Raw genomic sequence first — 26269 nt, forward strand, 5'->3', positions numbered from 1 at the left:
CCGCGCGTACCCATGCGAATACCATTTTTTACGTTCTAACTTGCGCGGGCTCATTTAGCGCGTTTCTACGCCATGCACAGTTAGCGCATTACGGTGCCCGAACTCTATCACTGGCGCTAGGCCGCGCTAATGAGGTTGACACGTTCGTTTTTGCATTCTCTTGCTGTCCAAGCACATAGACAACGCTCAAAGATGGGTGAGCTCGATGAAGCACCACACTGTTGAAGTTATTAATTTTATGGGCAGGGCAGCGCAGGGTGCATGTGAACGCAGTGACAATGTTTTGGTGGACACGGGGTCTGCATACATCTTCCATAGGACACGATTTTTCCAGATCGTTGCGAAGTGTATTTACCGACTAGTTCTCTCGCAGAGTGCTCCAGTTTGTCTTATACCGGTGTCACATGGCCACTTTTGATAGCGATCGAGACCGATCTGGATCGGAATGTTCGACCGCGATTGGCTCCCTTCCGCAGATTGAACAAAGAAGCCAATCGCGACCAAGAAATTCAACCCACATCGGGCTCGATCACGATCAAAAGTACGCCGTGTGACCCCCGTATTAGGCACTGGAATGAAGTCGTGTTTGAAAGAATAACAAATGTAGCCTCTGCCACTACATACGAGAAGATATTGCATCGAAGAGCTGACAATTCTCGCAACCTGTTGGGAAATGTGCCGAAAAGAGTTTAAAAATGCGTTATTTTACTGATGTGTGCATTGGTTCACATTAGACTGAAATGCCAAGTCCTCAGGTGACGCAGGAAACCGGCGAAGCGTGAACATACCACATCGCGGCAGTGGTCTCGCGGAGTGCTGTGTTGTGGACACACTTAGTTCCCCAAATCGTTATTTTCCGCTGGTTGTTTGTGCACCCATAAACTGCACAGTGCTGGTCTGTAGCCTTTTGATGAGTATATATGCCATTATTTACGAGCGTAAGTCATTCGGGACAAAAATAAACGGAAACATCGAAGGAAAGCTACCACTCCGCAATGCAAGCGCAAGGCTAGCTCACAGTCCAGACCGAACAGGCAACACTGACACATACTCTCCATGCCAGACCGTCGGGAGCGCCCTCGTGAAAACGTCTTATCCGGTGTCAGTCTCTGGATTTCTGACGTTGTGTGCATGCTTGTAGAGATAGCGGTGTCAGCTAAAAGCGCCTGCTGCTGTCGCAGTAAAGGAGTTGAGATCAAGAAAAATCGCTCAAGCCTGTTGATTTTTGAAAAGCCCGCCTGTCTGCCTTTTCATAGGGGGCACGTGGTCATAAAACACCAGATAGCAGCTCCTACGCTTTCTTCAAAAGGGAAGAGAAATGCGGCCGCAATAAAACACAGAGCGCTATGGGGATACAATGGGTACGAGGTGCTTAGGGGTATGTGGAAAGGTGTGATGGTTTCAGGGCTTACATTTGGAAATGCAATTGTTTGCTTGAAGTCAGGGGTACAGGTAGGACTCGATGGCTACGAAAGGTCAGTGGGACGCCTCGCGTTGGGCGCCCACGGGAAGACTACTAATGACGCTGTGCAGGGTGATATGGGCTGAACAAATTTTGAAGCAAGGGAGGCTCAGAGTAAAATTGATTTTGAAGAACGACTGAAGAAAATGGAAGAAAGTAGATGGGGGTGCAAGAGTGCTCAGGTATTTGTACAGGCAAAACATTGACTCACAGTGGAGGAAAAGAACTAGGAAGCTAATTACCAGCAAATATGTGACCGGTATGGCCAGCAACACGGCAACAAAGAACGTCAAACGCAAAGTGAAAGAGGCTGAGACAAGGTTATGGGTGGCGGCAAGGGAAAAGAAACCTGCTGTGACTAACTACCTCAAAGAAAAAAAAAAAGGAAATCAGGAAAGAAACAATTTATGAAAACTCAAAGGGAAGCTCCTTACTTTTAGAAGCGAGATCAGGATGCCTTAGAACGCGCAGTTATAAAGCGAAGTACACCAATGACGAAGCCGCGTGTGCTTGCTGTGGTAAAGCTAGAGAAACGGTGGAACATGTTTTACTGGAATGTGAAGAAATCTACCCAGCTACAAGTTTAGGCTCCTCTGACATCCTTGAAGTCCTTGGTTCAGGGATAGCACGGGCAAAGTAAACATGTCAGCTGTAGAAATTAGTAAGAGCCTAAGAGGTGGTTGGAGGTTTGGTCGCAGAAAAGTAGGGAGACCACAAAGAACGGAGACGTACAGAAACAGCGTTCCCAGTAATGGATGGAAAAGGTTGATGCCTGGAATTCTTTGTATTTGTGTGTTTCTCAAAAATAAAGGTAGGACATTAGGCAAAATAATAACAAGATCTTGGTGGCGCAACCCACCATACCGTATCAGGGACGCTCATAGCATCCATCCATTTATTCATCCATCCATCCATCTATCATAAAGCCCCTCTATTCTTCATTCCTTCAAAGCTTTGCGCATTTGTCTAGCGGTCGTTGCGAACAGCTTACTTTCGTTTCCTCTATAAGCGTAAACAAGTTCGTGGGGCGCAGAGTCGGCGACCCAACCCACTGAGTGCACTGTGCAGCAGCAGCGACGGTGCTTCAAGGCAAACACAGCTTTTCCTAGGGCAAGCATCCGATTTGGACGAGAGCGTCTAATTAGCTGTTTGACGAAACCTTGCTGCAACAAGATGACATCGCTACTACGAGGTAAACTTCCAAGCTTCCTTTTCCCTGCCCGTACTGCATGCATCAGCTTGCATCGCTTAGAAATCGCTAAATTTCACTTTGTGATAGTGATGTCGCGTCACAGTTACGTTAAATTATCGAGCATATCTAGCATATCTTTGTACTACACACTGTATAGAGTTGACCCGGATGCGAAGCGATAAGATAGATTGCTTGAGAGGCAGCTAGTGAACGCCGAAGGACGTCGCGGTTTTTGCCAAAGGCTGTCGCCGTTACATCGCACGCTTTTCCTCATTGAACAGTAAAAAGCGGAATGCTTTCCTTTGTATGGAATACTCGTTCGGAAGGGATATGTCGCATTTGACTGCATGGTGGCATATGCATATATGAACCTTCATGGATCGTCGTGATTTTTTTTTATTTTTTTTTTTTTGCAGCAGAAAGCTTTGCACTTTTGTACGTCCTCCTCTACTCTAAATGTGTCCAGCGCAAAACTCATTTGCAGTGCCTTGTGATCACACGGCTATCTGCTGAGCGCCCATATGAGTCATTATAGAAAGTGTGAGGAAAAGAACTGTCTTCTAAAACTTTCGGCACGACGATTGGGGTGTGCCTCCAACTAATTGACCGGCGCATCAGTGATATTAAATGATCACAACCCCCCATTCTTGTCGCACGTTGGCATTTTGGGTCGAAAACAAGCCATCAGCATTGATCCATTTGGCGCGCGCTTTGAATTTTCTTACGTTAAAATGATACTATGTTTCACGATTTATTGCTTGTTTGAGGAATTGAGGCCTCGTATCATCATTACAGAGTTGACTGCTACCTAACAAGGCAAAATCTTTCAGTGGGTACTCATGACGGTTGCCACATCATTGCGTGGAGACAGTTAATTTTCAGTGAATCACATTTTGTTGTGTCTTAGTTCCCATTGAGTATGTGGCAGAAATAATGGTGACAGCTTTGTACCTTGTACCCAAAATTTGGCTAATGTGCTCATCTTTCTGGGAACAGTAAATGTGTCTAACCCACTTGGTGGCATCTCTGGAACTTGTGCACAGCCTCTGTCAAGTTGTGGAGAGATTAATGCCATTTACCATCGGTCGAGTTGTGGTTGTGGGTTAATGCGAGGCAAAACCTTTGTAATTGAAGCTTATAGAACCACATTTCGGAGGATACAGCCCATTTCACTTTTCTCTGCCCATAGTGCTTAATGTGTAATGTGGAAGCAGCTGACAGAAGTATTCGTTATGATCCTTCTGGTTGGTGCACCTGTTAGTGCCGTCTGCTCACGGTCAAAGGACTTGACAGAGGGTTGACGTCTTTCCAACTGCTGTATACCTGTTACAATCAAAATGACAATGCAAGGACTAAAAATAAAACACTGCAAAAGGGTCGCTGATAACTGGACACTTTTAATTAACAGTGGGCAACAGGGTAAGCTACCTGGATTGACTCCAGACAGAGCCTTCTCTTGTTTGGCCCTAGCAATATGTAGAAGTATGACATGCTGTGGATTGACAACTGGCAGTGCTATTCGAATGCATGAGACATGCGCATATCAGTAAATGTCCTCCTGCCAAGCCCCTTGACACGGAGTCAAAGCTGTCTGTTGACGGCAGAGCGGGATCCCTTCAGCAATGGATGCATGCATTGTTGTTTGTCTGGCTTGTTCTGTTTTGTCATATATGCACTTATCTTATTGCCTTTTATTCTCATTTATTTTCATTATGCCCCACCTTCTATTGCCTCTAATCAGGCCCTTAGGATAAATAAATGAAATGTAATAAAATTGGCAATGTTACAGAATTTTACCTGCAGGTGTTGCAGATTCCATTGTAAGAAAATCAATGGGATAGAATGAAACTATTTGCATTTTTAATAAATCCTCATAGTTATACAGTAATTAAATGTATAAATGCTATTGGGCGGCCAGATCATAGCATATTTTTACATAAAAATAATTTATTCACAGGCTGAAAGCACACACACAATTTATTCTTTGGCTGCATGCATTACGAGAAAAGGAAAACGATTCTTTCACCATTGCTGACTGATGGCAGCACACTGAACGTATCATCAAATATGGCAGAGCCTTTAGTGAAGTGGTTGTTTGTAGTAACACTCAGCCTACTCAAGTGAGTTAGACAGAACTGGCAAAAGGAAGCCCATGCAAATACAAAGGAGACCATAGAAGTACACTTACAAATGTGTACATTTTAGCTAAAAGTGTAATACGAGGCCTCCTTTCAAATATTTCAGTTTCAGAATGTTGAAATACCAGAGATGTGATGAGGCATGCACGACATAGCTCAGGCTCAGCTTCAGCTCGATGCCAAATGGCCTCTAAGGGTGTTTTTCATTGGTCGATGTGGAGCAGCATTTCTTTCTCTGCAGCAGCAAATCCAGATTTCACTGGTCAGTTTGGAGCATGGTCATGCTTAACACTTGTCATTTCAGTTCAATTCGCTCTGTGCCTGATTACTCTCACTTGCTCCGCCCCCAAAGCATAGCTTCGGGTAGAAATAGGACGAGAAGCATACATCACTTCCGTCTTCATGTTTATTGGTGCCCGCTGGCAACTTTGGTTGCCATGAAAACATACGAAGCAGAAGTTGGCCATGGGTTTCTGGCACCAGCTTGTGTGACATGTGTGCAAAAACTTTTCATACAATCCCCCACCCACATATGCCAGCGAACAGCAAAAATGATTGCATTTTTGCTCTCTACTGGCAGATCTGGCGGTGAAATCCGAGCACTCACTCTAGAATTTCGGTGGCTGTTCGAGGTCGACCAGTGGAAAACACCATTGATCTTTGATGAAGCGGGTGGTCAGACTTATATGGGGCAAAACCTAGCAACAGGTGAAGCAGCTAGCACCATCGAACATTGAATTACAGTATACAGGGAAGAAGACAACTTTCAGACATCCTTGACAGAACACTCGAGCAACTTTGGAGGGCCCTTTAGTTTAATTTGCATCGACTGGCAGTATGTCTTGGGGACTCCTGGATTCGAGCCTCGGCTAGCTGTCTGGGCTACATGTGCGTCACAATCTCCTTCCTCATCGTGCTGCTGCCATTTTCCTAAGAAGGGATCTGGATGGAGTCACCGCAGTTCCCACAATGCCCCTCCCTCTTCAGTGAGATTGCTGTCCTCCCACGGACCACCTCTACAACACCACACTCACTGACTGGGTGAGCGTGGTATCGAGCACAACTCCGAAAGACTTCTCGGGGAAATCCTTGCTAAAGTAGTGACCTGCACACGCTGTAGAAACCTGTTCTAGAGCATGGTCATGGCCGTTCCTTGCGGCAACAATATTCTCTTTGTTGCAAAGTCATAGAAGCGTGACATTGACGACGAGACTGCTGCATTCTGTCTTTCTCATCTTCACTTATTGCTGCTTGATGATCATGATAACGTTCACGTCTGCAGCGTAGAAGACCTTTCTTTCGTTCTGCGCATATGCTTCAGGTTCTTCTCCCCACTTCTTAGGTTTCAGCCTTCTTAGAAGCATAACTATGACAAGCTGTTTCTGCGTGAACTTCTTGTATCTTGGCAGGACTAAGAACATTTCCTAAGGATGCATTTTTATATAATCCACATCCAGGGCAAACCAAGTACAAGTGCACGACTCGTCTGGAAAGCAGGTGGCGCATTAGGGTGCAACAGATGCGCAACTCGAACAGAATCTTGAAAACAGCAGCATGTGACAAGCACGACAGAACACACACGAACAAGGCGCCTTCTTTCATCATCCCGCCCCAGTCACACCTGTTCGCTTTGCAAATTGTTTATGTGGCACCACCCTGTCAGCTCAGCCATGCACACCCACGATTTCTTCCTCTCACCACCTCCAACTTCCTCCACCACACTTTCCTTTTTTCACTTTTTTTCGATCTGCAACACCCTCTTCACATTCCGCAACCCCCTCTCAATGTCTCTCATGCAACGAGAGGCTTGCAGATGCGGTTAGAGGGTTAAAAAGGGACAAAATCAAAATTCTCTGAATGGGACAGAAAACGCTATTGCTTTAAAAAGAAGAAAAAAAAAAGAAAGCCCAGCAGGGTCTGAGGTGCAGCAGGGCTGCCATGGCAAGCCAGTGTGGCAGGTCTCTTCCTAGCATTGACAGACAACGGAATCCACGAACTTTTTATGAATTATAAATTAAAAGAGAGTGACGACAGACGCCTTGACAGATGATGGAATTTATTACCTGATTATGAATTGGGAGAGAGCGATGACGAAGAGCCAGCTGCTATCTTGCATGAAATATGCTCTAAACCAGCATGTGAGAGAAAAACCTGGTAGGGGCTGTGTAGCGCTCGAAAAAAAAAAAGGACAGTAGTCACAGGGTTAAAAAACTGCAGGTAGTCAAAATTAGTCTGTGATGCTCTATTATGGTCTCCGATTGCCTAAGGTGTCGCTTTGGTATGCTGAACCCCGCCAGCAATTGTCAGTATCTTATCCAGGCATTAAAGTCATTGCTCTTGCTCCAAGCAGTATCGCTTTCTGTGTTCCTTACTTAAAAATCTTGTTACGTAATGCTATTTGGGAAGCACATACGAGGTGTTTTAGAAAAGTATCCGACCATATTTTTCTTTTGGGAACACCTGATGGATATGAAACAATCGCACTTGCATCGGCCGACCTTGAACCTTCGTGCGCATGTGCGAATTTTTTCCCGCCTGCCGATACCGTCAGTTCGCTGGGACGCAGCGTTTGTGTGAGGTAGTGCACAGTGCTCTTGTCGGTTGTTTTATTGCAGAGAAAATGACGGAGCCACTGGAGCAGCACTACTGCAACAAATTTTGCCAGAAACTGGGCGACAGCCAAGTGGAAACTATTCGGAACGTTCAGACGGCTTTCGGTGACGATGCTATGAGCAGCATGCAGATTAAGAAGTGGTACAACTGGTTTAAAGACGGCCGCACATCGGTGGAGAGCGAGCCACGCTCCGGTGGGCCATCAACATGCCGAAATGACCAGGTCATTGCCGAAGTGAACACTGTGGTGATGCGGGACCGTCGTGTGACTATCTGAGAAATTGTGGAAGATGTGGGCAACACCACTTTTTCTGCGCATTCCATTATGATCAAAGATTTGACCTTGAAGAGAGTTGCGGCGAAATTCGTGCCGAAGCTGCTCATGGTGGAGCAAAAGCAACTTCGTGTTGAAGTCTCACAGGACATGCTGGATTCCACAAACAGTGGCCCCGACTTCATGAACACCATAATCACTGGTGACGAGTCTTGGGTGTACAGGTAGGACCCGGAAACCAAATCCCAGTCGTCACAGTGGAAGCATTCCACGTCACCAAGACCAAAGAAGGCCCACCAAGTGCGCAGCAACGTCAAAGTGATGCTGACTGCTTTCTTTGACTCCCGCGGTGTGGTACACCACGAGTACACACCACAGGGTCAAACAATCACCAAAGAGTACTACAGGGATATCCTCCATCGCCTACGTGATGCTGTGTGGTGCAAGAGACCGGAGTTGTGGTCAACAAGAAATTGGCGCATCCATCACGACAATGCTCCTGCACATTCGTCGCGTTTGATTCAGACTTTTTTAGCGAAAAACCAGGCTCCTGTAGTTCAACAGGATCCTTACTCTCCTGATATGGCCCCCTGCGACTTCTGGCTGTTTCCCAAGATCAAGAGGCCATTGAAAGGAGTGCGATTTCAGACAAGAGAGGACATTATAGCTGCAACGACAGCTGCGCTAAACTCCATTCCGAAAGAGGCCTTCTCGGAATGCTTCCAACAATGGCAGCACCGCTGGGAGAAGTGTGGAGTTCCAAGGAGACTACTTTGAGGGTGATTAGGTTTCCAACGCTCCAGTTATGCCAGGTTTCTTTTCTTCGGCCAAAGGTAGCCTCATATTGTAGCCAAATATGAGGGGTTACTGCAATTGTTGGAGTCTGCATGGTGTCCAAAAAAAAGGCCCATTCACATGGTCCACTGGCTAGTTCAGGCTCCCATTATAAAGATAACTAGCAACTGGGCTTAGTATGTTTCGTTCCTTGCATATTTACAAGCTGCCCTATTGAATTGACTGTGAGGTAGTATTGCATGTGTCGAAGAAAATAAATTGGGGCCCGTTGCCAAATTGGGGTCCTTTAGGAGCCAAAAAATGTTTTATATTCAAAGCGAGTGTTGTACGAGTCCAAGTCAAATAGAAAATTTTATTATTTATTATTTATTCCAACACCTTTGGGGCCAAGGTGGCCATATAGAGTGGGTGAGTATGTTGTCAAATTTTTCCTAAAGGTACAAATGAAAACAAAAATATCATACATAAGTTCAAGATGAAAAAACAATTCACAGTAGAAATACTTTCATTTAGCTGCTTTTAAGAGCTGTCTCGAAAAAAGTTAAATTGTGCGGTTAGAATTCACTAACGCCAACGTACCATTTTTGATGCACTGAGTTTTATAACTCGGAATGCTGATTTAAGTGGGGGAAACTAAGACAAACCCCATAGCAATTTGTCATGGATAGCTGAGCAAACCAATTACTATACTAATTAACCTTTAGTTCAAATACGATGTCATTGTTTCTTTTTGTGGTTCATGTGTACACTCATGGTCAGAAATAAAAGTGATCAATATTGATTGCCTGTAGTCCTTTAACATGCATTCAAAGCATTTCTGCATTCCACCCCCATCAAAATGGGACCAGCACAGCTGGGAATCATACCCAGGACCTCAGGCTCAGCCGCAGATAGCCATAGCCACTGTGGCAGGTTCATTGAAGGAAGTTGGGTCTTCTATGCTGGTGATGGATGGGGGAACGTTCTGTAATAGTTCTCCATAAAATGGTGTCGAAGCAGTAACTTGTGCAGCAGTAAGGAATGTGGGCTTTATATATGTGGCCTATGCCCGATGATAAATAACATGGTTGGGATATAACTCGGACTTTGAGGACACGGTTGGTAATATAGATTTTATGAAGAAAGAAAAGAATAGATTTTACGCTTAACAGAGGACGTTAGATGACTTTCCTTGTTCCTGCACCATGTAGAACATAAACCAATAATGGTGTAAAAGAATAAAAAGAATATAAAAGAAAATTTGACTGGACACAAACAGGGTCATACTTTCAGTAGCGCACAAGCTTGGGCTAGTTGGTGCTCCATTGACTTTGTATACGCACAATTGAACGCAGGACTAGTGGCCTGGACAAGCGCTAACTTCCAACTAACTTTATTGGTCACATGTGCACACATACACATATGGAAATGCAAAGGAAAAGGAAATGACCGGCCAAAGAAAACAGAAAAATAAAAATGCTCTTTCTCTTTACCATACCAACTAAGCCACAATGTAGAAGAGAGCCACACTTTGTCAAGCATGCATGTTCAGTAAACATTGTTTCACTCTATCTCTAGATATCTCACTTCCTTGTTTGACAGCGATAATGACAGGATGCTAATGCATTCTTCTGGTACATGTGCTATCTTTGCGCCTCCACAATCTCTCGGGTACCCTGTCTGTACTATTGTGTCTGGCGGTCCTTCGGGACAAAGGAGGCCGGCGCCGACCCAGACGCACCAACCTGGCGCCCCTTTCTCGCGGCCGAGAATTGTCACCTGGGACTGAGGGATTAGCAGTTGGTCTCCAGGCTACCTCATGCATCGCTAAACGGCAGCGTCGCCCCTTTGGTGCGGTTCCATGAATTACCAGTGCCGCCCGAACCACGACGCGCCAACCTGGCGCCCTTTCGAGATAGCCACCGCCCTCCCTGGTTCCACGAACTGACCGCTATGGAACTACCGCTATGACTGACCGCTATGGAATCTTGAAAGGGGCCAGTGTCTGGCAATCCCGGGGGAACGACATCAACGTTCGGTTCCCAAGGTGTCAACCGCTGCCTGTGTTCGGGGGCGACCTAGCAAGATTGGAGGCGGAGCCCGGCGGGAAACGACGACACATCACGTGCAGGATATGGCCACCTGATCAAAGACTGCCATTGGCTAAACGAACTAAAGTGTATTCCCTCGTCGAGTGAAAGAGGGAAACGAAAGGGATAAAACAGCGGGACTTGAGTGTTGTGAGGGAACGCTTGACCATGTAGAAGATGCTCGACCATGTAGAACGCTCGGAGATTTAAACGCTACAACATGCAAAGATGTTAGCATGTTGACGGCTCCAATATCATGGAGCCCTTCTTGTAAAATAATGTACATTTTGTATATAAAACAGTTTTCTAATCTCCCTGGATATCTCCTCCTCTCGGCACCTGGCACGGCACCATACATGGAACCTTCGTGGCCGCTCGAACCTCGGCTTTCGCAACAGTACAGAACTGTGCAGTTCTGCATTTCTGGTTTGCAACGCACACCTACCACAGTGTGCTGCCAAAGCGCACGGTCATGTTTTCCTTCCTGCCTCATCTTTATTGGCCTCCCTCACCACTGTTTCGTGTTGTACTGACAAATAAATACTGAAGCAAGAATAAACAAACACTCGCCAAAATCGGAGGAAAGAAATATTAAAGGTTGGCATTTCGAGGCCCCTGTGGGCAGGAACAAGGGGCCTGTAGGGGTCTCGAAACGTCAATCTTAGTTTATTTTTTTCCCGATTTTGGCAAGTGTTTTATTCATCCTTCAGTATGTATCCTCATCACCAGACGGTATTCCTTCGGACTCTCGACTGCGTCATACATAAATGAAACACAAACAAGAATTGCAAGGTAAAACGACTTTTGCAAGTAATACTCGAGAGTGCCATCTTGCTCCATTGCTCATCTAGTCACCAAAGATGGTATAGGCTGCTCACTAAGCATACAAACCTTACTCGTGCTGATATTATGCATATCAGCGAAAGAAAAAAAAAATCTAATGAATGAATTCCGGTTAGCCCCAGCTTGTTCGTATTTCAGTTGTCCATGACAGTACATAGTACAAGTGTTTTAGCCAGGCACGGCAAGCGAGACAGCCAAATGAGGAATCGCATATCCACATCCTGTATTGTGTCTCTCTGACGTGTTCTATTTGAAGCCGAAAGTTGCATGCTTTCAGTTCAGCAACCACACCCTGCCTGCGGGAATAATTTTGCACCGCTTCCACTAGATGCCACTACAAGTTCCACAGGTAGTGACTCGTGCACTAGATGGCATCAGCTGCAACAACATTGAGCAAGAACAATGAAAATATTTTTAACCTTTAGGCTGGGAACACTAAGGCCGCATGTTATTGAAGAAACGCTAGCAGTGACTGTTCATGCCTCACTATGAATTATTTATATACTTCAATACATCATTTTTGGCAGGGTTCTGACCTATAGTTGGCTCAGGCAGTTTTCGTTTTTGCTTCCACATGATGATAGTTCCAGTTGTCTGTTCAGGTAGAGCTTCATTTAGCACACAGTGATCCCCCGTCACCCTTTCCATTGCCTCCTTTACTAGATGCCTGCCACATAAGCGACAAACCAGCTGCCAAACTTTTTCCCGTTCCTCCTTTCCACCAGGGCCGATCGCGAGTGCCACATGTGGCTGGCGGAACCACAGGGCGCTACCTCGCGTAGCTTCTGAAATCTTCACCACACATGCACGCCGATTTTGAAGGCTATTAACCTCAGTCATAGCTCAGCGTATGTTTGCAGGCATTACAGGTGACAGCTATTCTAGGGCCAGAGAACCAACCTTTAAAAAGTGCACCCAAAGGATTGTGCTGACCGTGGTTTCACGGTAGTACCAACCACGTAAACACCATGCGCTGGGTCACGAGCCGTCGGCACCCCCCACCACTCATGATGATAGTGTCGGTCACAAACACCACCTCGTGACACTCGTTCACAACTGAGGGCAGGCCCGTTGTGCTAGGAGCTCAAGCCATTCTGCAGGCATCTAGTAAAGGAGGCAATATCCTTTATAATGCTGCCTTCTTATACATGTTTGCATCACCAGCTGTTATCACTGCCTCTGACATTTCACCCTTCTTTTCCTTCCCAGTCCTTCTCTCCTCCTTTCACCATGTTCAATATTCTGTCGATGCTCTGCTGCTGCGTCTGCTCTTTGCTGCTACTGCTGCTTGCCATCTGTGTCGGCACTTCCACGTAAGTCTTTTCCAGTGCCCTCAGCAACAGCTATGTACATGCATGTCTCGACGAGACATTCCACACCAGCTCATTTACTAGCGTGGAGCACAGTGGCAGCTTCGGCGAGCTTGGCGTCTGCTTGTTTTGGCTTCCTTTATGAGCTTGTTTCAGTGCAGATCGCCCTCCACAGCCTCAACACGCATTATGCACTCATTCCCTGTGTGTGGTAAAGTCATGCAGTTAAAGGCGCACATGTGTACAGCTACTGCCTCATTCTCTTCTTGAACATTATTCACATTTACATGATCTAGCATAACCACTCTCCTGCACTCTTTGCATATCACTTGCATCTTTATGGGTCATGCCGTTGGAACACTGTTATCTGTGTTGTCACAAAGAGAAAAAAAAAAAGCAACCGAGGATGCTCCCAGACAAAATCCTTGTGCTGTTCTAAGTTACCAAATGAAAGACATGGGACTACCCTGATTGTGCCTAAATCTGCTGTTATCGTTTAAATTCCGCATTTATCTGTGCATGAATTATTCCTAAGAAACGTAAAAAATGGCATGAACATACCTTTTTACTTTATCCATGTCAAGATCTTTGCTCTTCACGCTCTATTCATCACACACATCAGGCTGGCTCGATTTCTTTAACTGACTTCTTGAGGGAATGGCGTCATCTGATGGCAAAGGAAAGTACCACCTTTCCAATGTTGTGGCTAGTGGAGGTTTCATTAATGAATCTCTGATACCATGCTGATGCCAAGGCTCGGCACTGTTATTGATGGAGCATGGCAAGCGTTCTTTCATTGTGAAAGAGTAGTGCAAGTTCAAGCACTGTTGGAACAATGATGTGGCAACATTTGATTGCCGATGACAGCACTCGTGCGAGGTGCATTCAAAAACATTGTTAGAAAACAATAATGAAATGGTCTTTGTTGTAATTTGCTTGTACCTGGCATTATTTTCATTTGCAGCGGTTTCATGTAAATGTGAACATGTCACAAGCATTGTGTCAATTTGTCTCACACAACTCTGTGCAGCACATTTCTGTTGCTTTTTTGCTGTGCTCCTGGTGTAATGTGATTTATTGCCAAATAAGTTGTGCTGAAGCTTAAAAAACATACTTTTGCTCATGTGATGACTTTGCTTTTGTAAGGTGCATTCAAAAAATATTGCTGGACAAGCTTCGTGAATTTTTGCTGTGCAATGGCATTCACTTGATGTTGGTGCACGTGAATGCGAAAACGTTACAAGCACTGCATGATTGTGGCCAGCAGGGGGAGCACACATCTGTGTGAGCCATGTTCTCATGGCTTTCTCTCTCTGCTCCTGCCACCATGTGATGCGATGTCGAATCTGTTGTACTGAAGCTGCGAAAAAGTCACAGGCCTGCGCGGACACGCAGCACAGTCGCAGCGTAAGCTGGTGGAGCGGCTCAAGAGTAGCTCCAATTTTGGCACCACGCACAACAGGATCTTTGCGGCAAAGTGTCTTCACCTCATTTTGACGAGAACGATCTGAACTGTCCGCCCGGCGTCGATGGCGAGCTGCGGCTTGTAATGCTCTCTGCACAGCAGTCTGCTGAGCCCGATCAAGCCTGGTTGTAGTCGCGCACGAAGCTCTATGATTCGCTTCTTCAGCAGCGATTTGTACATTGCGAGGAGACGGCCATAACGTGTACCGAAGAGGTATCCAAAATATGTGGCGCACATCTCACATCCCTTGACCCGTGGCACGGTACGTTGTTGTTGATGATGATAATGATGATCATCATGATTGTTTATTGAAATCTTCAAAACGGGCTGGTGACAAAGTCACCTACCATGCCTGAGTGAACCAGGTCCAGTTACATACAGCAGGCAATTGCTATATGCAACTTACATGTCAGGCACGCTGCATTTGCAGGCACCTTAACTAGGTAGCGCCACCATACTGGCGGAGGCTCGGACAACTCGACATCGCGTTGATTGCGCGCCTCATCTGAATTGCACCTCGTCACCTGCGCACGCTGCGTTTGCAGGCGACTTACCTAGATGGCGCCACCATACTGGCGGAGGCTCAGGTCGTCTGCACCTGCCTAGGTATCGTTTATAGGGCATTTCTCCGATATGAAGCATTTGCGTGGCTCAGTGGTAGAGTATCTGGCTCCCACGCAGCGAGCACGGGTTCTAACCCGGCGGGAACCGGGTACTTTTTTCGCATTTCCGGCGATAGCGGTTACGGTCACCAGCGGCGGCGGCGGCAGACACCATCGCGAACCGAAACGGCTATCGGAATGAGCCCATAACAGCTTACGCTGTAAACATTTTGGCAGAACCCACCTCACAGTGCATGTCAACAATAGCATGAGTAGCATTAAAGCAATGCAGCAACACACCATATTGCTACTGCCAAAGCACGTCATGTATGAGGCACGTATGGAGCCTGGCTCCTCTGGACACGCTGTGCCATCTGGTGGCACCACTGCGATGTTTGCACCAGGTGCATGTGTTAATATACATTCAGGCAAGATTGTCTGTATGTGTACGACACAGGTTTGATTCTGCCCAGCACTGAAAAAATTTGTAAGGATTTTTTTTTTTTTCTCATTCAAGAGCGACACAAATCCAATGTCGCATACCCAGTGACCAAAGTTGGCCCAAGATTGGCATCCCATCAGAACATAGACCAAGTTGGTGACCCAAGTTGGTGTGAAAGAAGTTAGATGCAGACAGACATACAGATAACAGACATACCACAGACTGGATGCAGTTCCTAAAGAATGCTGAACAAATTAAAAGGACACGCGTGTGGTTTGTGTGAACCTGGCAAGGTTGAACTTTCTCCGAATTTTCTTTATTTCAGGAGTGTACATTGTGGGTGCCAAGCGCACACCGTTCGGTGCCATGGGAGGCAAGTTGAAGGATCACACACCAACACAGATGGCTGTGGTCGCTGGGAAGGCCGCTCTGGAGAGCGCAGGAGTGAAGCCCGAGAACGTGGATGTCTGCGTTGGCGGCATCGTAAATCAAGTAAGTTATGGTCGAGTATGCTCCCCACGACAAGGTTGCTCGGTGCAAGAGCACAGTTTAAACTCGCATTTGGCTTCGAATGCATCTAGGCGAGGACTTGACATGGGATTTAGAGGGAAATGCAGCCGAACCCTTTCCATCGACCTTGGATATATTGTATCTTTGTTGCCCATTGCCGTGAGATTGCCCGCCACCCGTTTTCTGCAGAATATCAATGCCATAACGTACACTACGAGATTGCACACCCCTGTGAAACATACACTGCTGCGTAATAGCAGGCTAACGTAGGAATTTGTTGTGTTTGGGGCAGTGGAGGTCGGGTGTCTATTTTCTTGATTTTGCTCCTAGTGAAAGCATATTTGGCAGGAAGGCAATGCCTGTTTGCTTCATATTTGCTTGTCAATCACCCTCATGTCATCATATCTGTTCAAAAAAAAAAAAAAAGGTGTGAATTTTTAAATAGCAATTACTTAATCTGAGCACTGACATGAACAGCCACTGTTCAAAGTTCTGAATGTTTTTTCAAGTAGGCCTTTCGAATTGAATGACGTGCTGTCTGATTTCCTGTTTAAAGTTTTTGAGCATTTGAACACCCCTACACATAGTATGCTAATGAGTGCTCAGAATGCTAGATCCTGCTGCTCCTTGTCGCGATTTGAGCTTAGTCAAGCTGCAGTTCTTTTATGTTGTCCTGGTTCTTTGCTATAAATTCACATTTTCAGTTGTGTGGATGCCTTTAAAGTTTTATCTCGGAGCCAACTTCAATTCCCCTCTTCAAATGCAAAATGTAAAATGCAGAATTTTTCTCATGCAATAGTTAAACCAATTTGAATGAAAGATGGCCGACCTTAACTCTTTCTTTTAAATGTAACAGACCTTGTTGCAGTGGATGTTGAGCAAAACAATTTTTCTGTTCTTGTGTGTTTAAGTAGGAGATTCCGAGGTATAGCTTTCTCATAACGAAGATGGGCCTGCAGGAAATGGCAAGCTGATTGTAACCAGCCCATAATAAATCTATGATTTTTCGTTTTCCCGCTTTCTCTGTTATTATTCCGTTTAGGTTGCTGCGAAAGACACTCCGTATTGCTCAAGGCACGTGGCCCTGCACTGCGGTCTGCCGCAGAAAACACCGTCGCTCAATGTCAACCGGCTCTGCGGCTCTGGCTTCCAGGCAGCCGTGAGTGGCGTGCAGGTAAAACGCTGTTTCAGCAAGCCCCTCTCAAACAAGGCTCCAAAGCCAATCTTGGTTTCATTAGAACCAAGCAGCTGTATGTTTTAATGCGATAGCATTATAGGCGGACGTTACCCACTTCCTAAGTATCCCTCTCGCAAAAGAATTTGGGCTTATCCCAAAGGCAGTGCAGTGTAACCCAGTGTCTCAAAGTGCTAGCTGTCACGAGGAAAGAATGCAAGAAACTGACACATGATGCATGTGCCCAAACATCTCAAAGAGGTAACTGACTTTTGCACGAGAGAAGCATGCATGCGGTCATGGCCTAATGGTTAGAGCATATGGTGGCTGTGCTAGAAGGCAGAGGTTTGATCTTACCATTGGTCACACGTTCCTTTATAGCATTATAGGTGGAATTAACCGACTTTGGAGGTATCTAACGGAAAACTCCAGGTGTGTTGAGCTTATGCGAACGCGTCACAGTGTGCACAAATTCGCAAGTTTGTAAAAGATTTAAAGTATGGACACGTCACTTCGAGAAATGAGTGTGCAAGGTCGCCTGCAACACGCACGCACTCAGCTGTCGAGACATGTCAATTGTCACCATCTAAGTATGCTATAGAATACTTGTAGTAAGTTCCTGCCTAGTTTTTTGTTGATTAAGGCTTGCATTGGCACTAGTTGGAGTAGCATTATTGGGATCCAACACTGCATACGTTTACTAGGTGCATGATAGGAACACGAGTATGATTGAGGAAGCGCTTGTAACAACTGGTTTAGCATTTCGTAAACCAGGTATACACGTACATATAGTTAGTTGGTTACAAAAGTGGAAGTCAAGGTGAAGTGTTAACCGATAAGGTCAAATGTGTAAATCATATTTCACGTTCCACAATCCTTCAAACATTGTTTCGCGCCTTCTAAGTTTTAGAGCGCAGCTCTTAGGCTCCCGTTCCTGCGGCAAACATCAGTGTAACCGAGGCAACGATTACAGAAAAGGATGAAAGAGTGAATGCGGAGCGCTACGGGGGATGAAAGATGCGAGGAGGAAAGCGGAGAAATAGGGGTGCAGTGGAACCATGAGGCGGAAAACAGAGGCGGGTATGGCGAAAGGGTGAGATGAAAAGCGTAGTACAGCGACGATGGCTACGAGATGGCACCAGAGTAGCATGCGACGTCTGGGAGGTCTGTCGGCTGCAGCTGCTGTGAATCACACCCACACTTCGTTCCGTTTGCAACGTGCCGCACGAAACAGATTGTCCACGCCAGCCAATATAACGCGAAATGAAAGCACGTATACAACTGCGCTCAAATTTTGCATTAGGGAGTGTTGTCATCATCAGTGAATTTTTTTCATTTTCTGTGCATAGTTCTCTGCATGTGGGCATTTTTGTGCATGTATCCACTTCCCTTCTGTTCTTATGAAAAAAGAAACAGTGGTTAGAAGCGCTTCGTCATTAGTGTCGCTTTTGTGCATCGGGTAAACCTCTGCAGCACTGTGTCCTAATAATATTTTCTTGTCGTAAAGACGTTCCGCTACACCATTGCACCACCCTCTTGGGACAGTGCAAGGCTCCATATGCTAGAGCGGTACTTGCTTTGAACAAGTTTGTTCAGACAAGATCATGAAGCAGGTGAAATTGGCAACAACAGTTCTACTGAAAAAGTCAAGATCTAAAACCATTCTGTAGGTGGTCTGTGTGCTGTGTCTGAAGTTAAATAATTAGTAAGGCCTTATCTATCCTGCAAAAGGTGTGTGCTCAGGGAAAATCATAAAGAATGCTTGTAATCCCATCCCCCCCTCACCTTGTCATATCTGCGGGATTTTTATGAATTAAGGTGCACGGGTTAACAGGCATGTGCGCCTGGTATTAAAGGGCACCTCGTTATGAATATTTTCCTGCAAAAAGGTTTTATAATGCACCTTGTGCGAATTAAGTCATCGGTCTTAAATCCTTTAGAGCACCACTTCTGGGCAAGGGACATCTGCTGACTATTAACTGAATTTATTGCATGTAAACAGCAGCTTATATACACCACAATGTCACTCCTTTCCACCCACGCCTGTGCATACATGACTTGTAATCAAAATCCTATATCAAGAGATTTTTCATCAGATGGCACAATTTCTCAACCAAAAATGTTTCACTAGGTGCTGTAACACTTACACTAAGTTACCTACAGGCACAACGAAAGATTAACAAGTGAAATAGCAGAGGTGCATAGAATAATAAAGTATGGTGACACGCGTGCCAGCCACCCCTCGATTGCTTCATGCAATCACAAAATATTATTTACCGGGAGGTTGATATGGCAGCCTTTCAAAGATGATCCGCAGCCTTCCACTTTGGTTTCTCTTAGAGCCTCCGTGGTGATGTACATTCAACCTTCAGACACGAATACTGTCATCATCGTACTTACACCAAAGTTGCCTTAAGTGCCTTTTTGCTTATGTGGATAGTGCTGGAGACTTCAGTCTCTGGGACATCTTGGAGAGCAAGTTGGTGCGTTTATGTTGACATCATTGACTGCACAACCAAACAGAGAACACACAAGGAAACATGGACAACACGAGCGCAGTTCATGTTTCCTTGTGTGGTCTGTGTTTATTTTTGCAGCCAATCACACCAGAGGTTTCTGGTAGGTGCCTTGAGTGTGTTAGCCTTATGCAGTCAGGTGGAAAGCCAGGCGAGTTGGAATTGATGCATTGTTTGAATCAGCACGGAAGATAACAGAAACACAAAGAGGTGTCCTTCCTTTTTTTGTGTTGCCATCGTTTTCCGCGCTGATTCAAAGAATAGCCTTGTGCATCTTCCTCCCAAAGCTTTTCATGTTTTCCTCTTAAAGGAGCAGACAACCGCTCAGAAGATGAATTGAGATAACCCTGCTGATGTAAAGATTGCCTATCGTATTGGTTAAAATGAGCCATGTTTTTCTCATGGAACGGGGATTTATATTTTTAATTCATCACGAAATGTCTGGAACTTTAGGTGCCCCCTGTAGCAAAAATATGGATGCATAATAGGTCTATCACGTGACCTTCTATCAGTGTATGCGGTTCCTGGTCTTTTTATTAATATTGAAATGCAGTAACATTCTTTCTATTATAAGTTTTTTCTAACTTACAATGTGCAGGTAAGCCTTCGTTTGTAGTGAGCAGAAAAGTGCCGCTGCCTTCACCTTCGTTTTCGATGAGTTGGCTTGGCTCGTCAATTGACTGAATAACGACGACGGGGGCCAGCCAGTCATGGTGTAGGCTTGTACTTGGGGGAAAAACGCGGTACAAATATAAGACAGGTCTTTACAACAACACAAACTTACAGTACCAGCTTCTTATTTTCAAAAGTGGTTGAAAAGGTCAGAATGTAGGTGGGTTAACCACAGTTTCACTCACTCCTGTGAAAGCAGAACAATGGGCGGCTTTCACGATTTGTGAGGCGGGCTATTGGCAGCATTGTTACTTCTCAGTGTTTGGAAGTAACTTCTGCAGGTGCAAACACTACCGAGGGTGAGCTTTGCATTGCGCCATAAAAAACTAGGTCCTTAACTATCGTTTGTCAGTCCCTTTAAAGCCTGTGTTTGTTGAAGTTAAGCTGATATAGATGTGTCTTCATTTTTCAAGTTATAAATATGGCAGCAGTTGTATCCAGTTCATGGCATTTCGTCGACATGGTGACGTAATACAAGAGAAACACAAGATGGGACGGCTGCATTACATTTTGCTTCCCAGTGCTTTTTATGCGCAATGGCTTGGCAGAAGCTTTAGCTTGGCCTCCTTTCACGCAGGACATCCTCCTTGGAAATGCAGAGATTGCGCTGACCTTTGGGAGTGAAAACATGAGCTTGAGTCCCTTCATCGTCAGGGATGCCAGGTTTGGTATCAAGTTTGGACTGCAGCCTGAGGTAAGAATTCCGTCACGCTTCCAGATTCGTTAATTATAATTAGTGAAGTTGGCAAAGTGCAGTTGACTCACGGTAATTCAGACTCCTAGGGGCCACAGATTTTTACTCGAATTTTACAAGTCGGATAACGCGTTTTACAAAAAAATTGTGAGTTATGCACATGCACTAGAATCTCTTTAAAGGAAACCTCAATGGGCCGGAGAAATATGTTCCGATTAACAGGAGTTCCGTTAGTAAGAGAGATGTCGTCCACCCTCCGAGCACTGCTGGATATGTTAAGCATAAAGAAGGGAATGTAGCAGCTAGTTTGTCCCGTGGTTCAGGCACTCTCAACAGCTGCTGCATTTGACTATGCTTCGCTAGTTTCAAAGAGGCGCCGACAACATATCAAAGCAAAAAACATAGCTCTTACTGCTCCAGTCTGTAGCCAAATAACTTTCGGTCGTGCAGGGCAAGTCCAAATTATAGAAGGGCACGCTGTTAGCACCTGAAATTTCAGTTGTCCTTATTTTGGTTGTCTGTGGAGGCAAGTGGCGGTGCCGCGAAGCTGTCCAGGTTATCGCCGCTTTTTAAGGAGGGCTTTCTGGATAAGAGATGGGTGTCATAAAAAATATATTTCAGATCCTGCCTTTCTGAAAAAAAAAGTTCCTTAGCACTTGCTTCTGTGGTTCCGCTTACAGAGTTGCACAAATTTGGTTCTAATTAACAAAAGCATTTTTTTCCGTTTTCCAAATGCAAATCCAACAGATTTAGAGGCTGTTGTTTCTTTAGGTGGCATTTCCATTGAGGCTGTTTCCATTTACTGAGATTTCTACAGTATACATGACCATCCTTGCACTGTTCATCTGTACATCTTCGTTTCACTTTTACAGAAAGGTTTTGCATTGTGCTTCTCATGCACAGGATCACTCTTGTGTATACCAGGCCATCTGTCATAGCTTGCATAACACGAAGCAAAACAGCAAGTGTCAACTTTCATCAGCTCAATGGCAACTCTTGCAAATTTTGCATTCTTCTTTCCTCTTTTTTTTCTCTCTTTCTTTCTTTTTTTTTTAATTTGTATGATGCATGAAAATATCTTATACGAGAAAACTGGGGGCAAAAAGCTTAAAGCAGCTTGACTGGCCTGGTCTCCTTCAGTGGAAGCCATAAAAACCAGTAGCAAGAACTCACTCGAAATGAAATTACAAGTACAATATACATGGTACGACACGGCATACTACACAGCATACATAACTGATAGTAACAAAAAAAGTTATGCAAAGAGAAAACAATATGTGGTTGATCGCAGCACTAAGCTACAGTAAAAAAGCCTACAGATAAAGAATATCATAAGAAGTCAACAAACATAGACACCAAGGACAACATAGAGGAAATAACTTGTACTCACTAATTGAATGAAAGAAATGATAAATTAATGGAAATTAAAGTGGATGAAAAAAATGTCGCTATTTCACCCGAAAGTTGAAGCATCAATTGCGATAGCAAATTAGTAGAGAGCAATACGGAGTAAGAAAAGTAGTTTTATCAGCTGCATAAACTTGGACATGCACCAGCAACGTGCAGAACTGTTGTCGACGCCGTTGGCGTTTTTCCCGCGTTCGCACCGAATGCGTGCGGCGTTGGTGACTGTTGCCGGTGCCTCTGGGGGTGGCCCGGAGGTTTTCTACGAGATCAGAACGGGAAACTTGTCGAGCAGTGTCGGAAGTATTCACCACCTTCTCGCCTCGCAATGTTTTTATATGAATACGCATTTGGTGCTGCAGCTCAACGTCGCCTCCCCTCCCTCCCTCCCGTCCCCCCATGGCCTTTCACGCAACGAAAGAAGTCGCGTTTGCTCTCCGCCTTGCGTTCGCTCCCTGTGAAAGTGCGCATCCCTCACGCGCTTTCACTCGCACATACAGCATACGGCACGCGGCGACGATTTCATCGCCGTTGGACGGAACCTCACAGCGACGCTGATGCCGACGGCAGAAATCTGCTTGGAGTACCATATAATTGCTATCGCAATAAAAACAACTTGCCACAGGTGGGGAATGATCCAACGTCTTCGCATTACGCATGCATTGCTCTTGCCATTGAACTACCGCAGCGCCATTTTCCCATCTACTTTCTGGGTTATTTATGTTTTTACTACTAGAATTAACCCTGGAAGTGTTAGCCAGTGCCACCACTCACAAACCTTGGCGGTGGATGTGTAACATCATTTCTGCCGCAGGCATCACTAGTACGTGATCTAATGCAAAATGTGGGATCGTTCCCCACCTGCGGCAAGTTGTTTTTTCATCCACTTTTTCATTTCTTTAATTCAATTAGTGAGTACAAGTTATTTCCCCTATGATGTCCTTGCTGTCTGTTTGTTGGCTTCCTATGACATGATTAGTACAATTGGGCACCTTGGTTCCCTTTCTTCTCGTTCATTACAGAAAAAAAAGAAGATACGAGAAACTGGCAGTATAATGTAACATAGCACGTAGCACAATTACTCGCTTGATTTATTTAAAAAATAAGCTGAACTATTTGTTGATTCTTTCTGTATTAATATATACTAAATGTCACTGCATTAGTCAAGTTCGTTTAGTGTGGTTGGTAATTTAGATCTTAACATCTGTGTTCTCTAGTTCTGCATCTGTCTAACTTTAGCTTTTCAGGGTTACATGTAAATTGAACTGGTGAATTATTTACAAGGCTAGCTAAGTTACTTATATTGCATTTGTTTCCTTGAGTATCATCACTAGAGAGCATATGTTTTAGCACTAAAAATTGCTGTTATGGGTGCCTAAAACCGGCACTAAAGCTGTCCTTTCAGGCATATATGGGCGCCAAATACTTTCCTTTAGACATATGCTCAATCAATCAGAATCTCCTGCTGTGCATCTGAGGATAAGTTCCTAAACAACACAGCCCACTAAGCCCTTGTTTTGGGAAATTCACGTGAATGGAATCCAGTCACGTGAAATTCATGTGAATGGAATCCTATTAGAGCCACGGCCTGCACCCAAACAAAGAGAACCACCTTGGTTGCTTAACTTATGGTGCATTACGTAGCGACAAAAAAATAAAACAACTCAACGTAACTTTAGACCACCAGCAGCTGTCCGCAGTACAAGCTCGCAGCCATTACTGGAAATTAGGTGCGCAAGAAATTTTTACAAAGCAATATTTTTTGTCGTACGAGCCACATCCTTCAATTACTATATCGTCCTAAAGTACAAACAAAAGATAACTCCTGGCAGATCGCCGCACGTTGATTGACCTCTCTTGCGCCGCAACATTCCACTTTTTCTCCAAGTGACATAACAGCTAAAGCGAACCAGTTCCAAAGTGAACTGTTACAGAATGCAGCCACAGATCACACACTAGTACATCTCGCCTGTGTTCATATATGCTTCCTGGCACTCCACGGAGTGCGGAGCACTGCTGCTCCTCGGCTGAAGTGATCACCGCGTTTCAGTAATGCCCCTCATTTATTCCTGCAATAAGTAGTTTGAAAAATGACTCTTCAGTCCAGCACTTCTGAGTAGGTGCCGAGAGCTCCCAAATCAAATCGCAAAGCTTTTGCTCAGTAGTCACCGTGGTCACCGCACCAGTCCAGCTTGGTGACCGCACCAGTCAAGGTACAGCCCTGTCATGCCGCGCTTTTTCTGTCAAAGTGGAAAGCCACGTAGAGGAACAATATGAAAGTTGGTAGTTAATGGTGTTAAACCTTTCAGACGCTGTGCACACAATTGTGTACACCAAGATAGTGCATCAATGGAAAACGCAGTGATGAAAGTAATAGTATTTAAAATGGGTCGCATATATCTTGAAACGCTTATGATTGGAATTGTGCTGCAATTTTGGAGAACATGTGCAAAATGTTTCAGTAAAATGAGTGGGAAGTTAGATGGTTGGGTGTTCTTTCTTGGTGTCAGTATGTCGTTGCATCTAGCGGGTTCACTTCTTTCATTGTTTTTCACAATGTCATGCGCCAGGCATAATTTTCAAGCGGCTGGATTAATGTTTTGCAAGTTTTTCGATACACATAATAGTTGATGCTCTCATATTTGATGTTCCTGTAGTGAGTTTTCGGATGGAGTCCACATTCTCTAAACTTGACAAAACTCACTACAGAATTGAAAATTCTTAATCTTTTCTGCAGCTGTACACATTTGCTATTATTCTGATGATGCAAGAAATGGGGTGAAAGTAAGTTTTCAATCAAGAAGATAAAGTGGCATCTGAAAGGGTTAAGCTCTGCTGCCCAGTTAGCCCACCGCCATATCTACACTGTGTTCGAAAGCTCTGGAAAGAAGGACAGTCCTCACCCTCCCAATATTTTTCATAACAGGAGTTGCACAGATGCGGCACGTTACAGATGGTACCTGGATAAACACTGGCATTCCAAGTGGCTTCCTTTCATTTCGAAGAACCCCAGGTGGTCCAAATTTCCGGAGTCCCCCACTACGGCGTGCCTCATAATCAGATCATAGTTTTGGCACGTAAAACCCCATAATTTAATTTTTAATTTTTTTTTTTAATTTCAAAGAGATTGTACGTGCTCTTGGTGCCAGTCGAGCCTGACAACCTGTTATGTTTTTGTCGGCACAGATGGAATGCTCCTTGCTGGCCACACTGACGGACATGTATTGCAAGTTGCCCATGGCAATCACCGCCGAAAACTTGGCTGACAAGTACAAGATCAGCCGTCAGGATGTGGACAATTTCGCGCTGCGGTCTCAGAAGCGATGGGCCGAAGGTATGCGTACAGCGACGTAATTTTTCACCAAAGTTGTTTGTGTGTGCCCTTCACTGTACTGTGCCTTTGTACTGTATTGTACCCGAACACGTGTACTGTAGAAGAATGCTTTTGGGTTGGTGAAAGATAGCAGCATTAAAACTTGAAATGCGAATGGGAGATGGATTGGGAGACTGAGCGCTCTGTCTCGACTATTCCTTCTTCCCCAAGTACCTGTGCTGCACTCATCTTAGAAATTAAACGTATAATGATGTGTGCACTTGGGCTGCTGCACGACTAATGTCGAATTCCAGTGGCAGAGTCGGAGTGGGCAACCGACTCCACGAGCGAGCACGCCACTACGGCATGCAGCGATGCCTCCAAATCCGCAATTGGAACACAAGCCCTGCACCTAGAGCAAAGGTATGGCAAGGGGTTGCTGTTGCAGACCGCGCAACCGGATGTGTAGCTACCCAGCATCCCTTGCGTGCCAGAGGGGATTATCGTCTGCTGTCTCCGCCCGCCACGGTGGCTTCTCCATAGTACATCATGTCTGAACAGCACACACGGCACTACGGGGACATAGAGACAGGCCATAATAAAAGATTTATGTGCTAAAAAGCAAGGTCGAAGCAAACATACAAAAAAATAAGTGTGAGGAAAGTACAAACAAAAAGCACAAACAAAATAACAAACTTTTACAAATTGCTGACTTTCGCATTGCGGCGATGTACATGCAGCTGTCAGCATCTGTGGAGAAAAGGAGACACTCTCGAAGATA

General features: G+C 45.0%; 1 protein-coding gene and 1 pseudogene across 1 annotated transcript in view; both read left to right on the forward strand.

Moving 5' to 3' along the window:
• The first annotated feature begins 2434 nt into the window (after positions 1–2434).
• Positions 2435–26269, forward strand: part of LOC119433595 (3-ketoacyl-CoA thiolase, mitochondrial) — a 41641-nt gene continuing 17806 nt past the window's right edge. Inside the window, exons 1-5 of the mRNA XM_037700850.2 lie at positions 2435–2654; positions 15531–15697; positions 16758–16889; positions 20655–20771; positions 25362–25509. Of these exons, the coding sequence (XP_037556778.1) occupies positions 2636–2654; positions 15531–15697; positions 16758–16889; positions 20655–20771; positions 25362–25509 (583 nt within the window). The 5' untranslated portion in view covers positions 2435–2635. The remainder of the gene's footprint in view (positions 2655–15530; positions 15698–16757; positions 16890–20654; positions 20772–25361; positions 25510–26269) is intronic.
• LOC125941520 (histone-lysine N-methyltransferase SETMAR-like) lies at positions 6924–8542 on the forward strand (annotated as a pseudogene).

Source organism: Dermacentor silvarum, chromosome 11, assembly GCF_013339745.2.
Source record: "Dermacentor silvarum isolate Dsil-2018 chromosome 11, BIME_Dsil_1.4, whole genome shotgun sequence".
NCBI lineage: Eukaryota > Metazoa > Arthropoda > Arachnida > Ixodida > Ixodidae > Dermacentor > Dermacentor silvarum.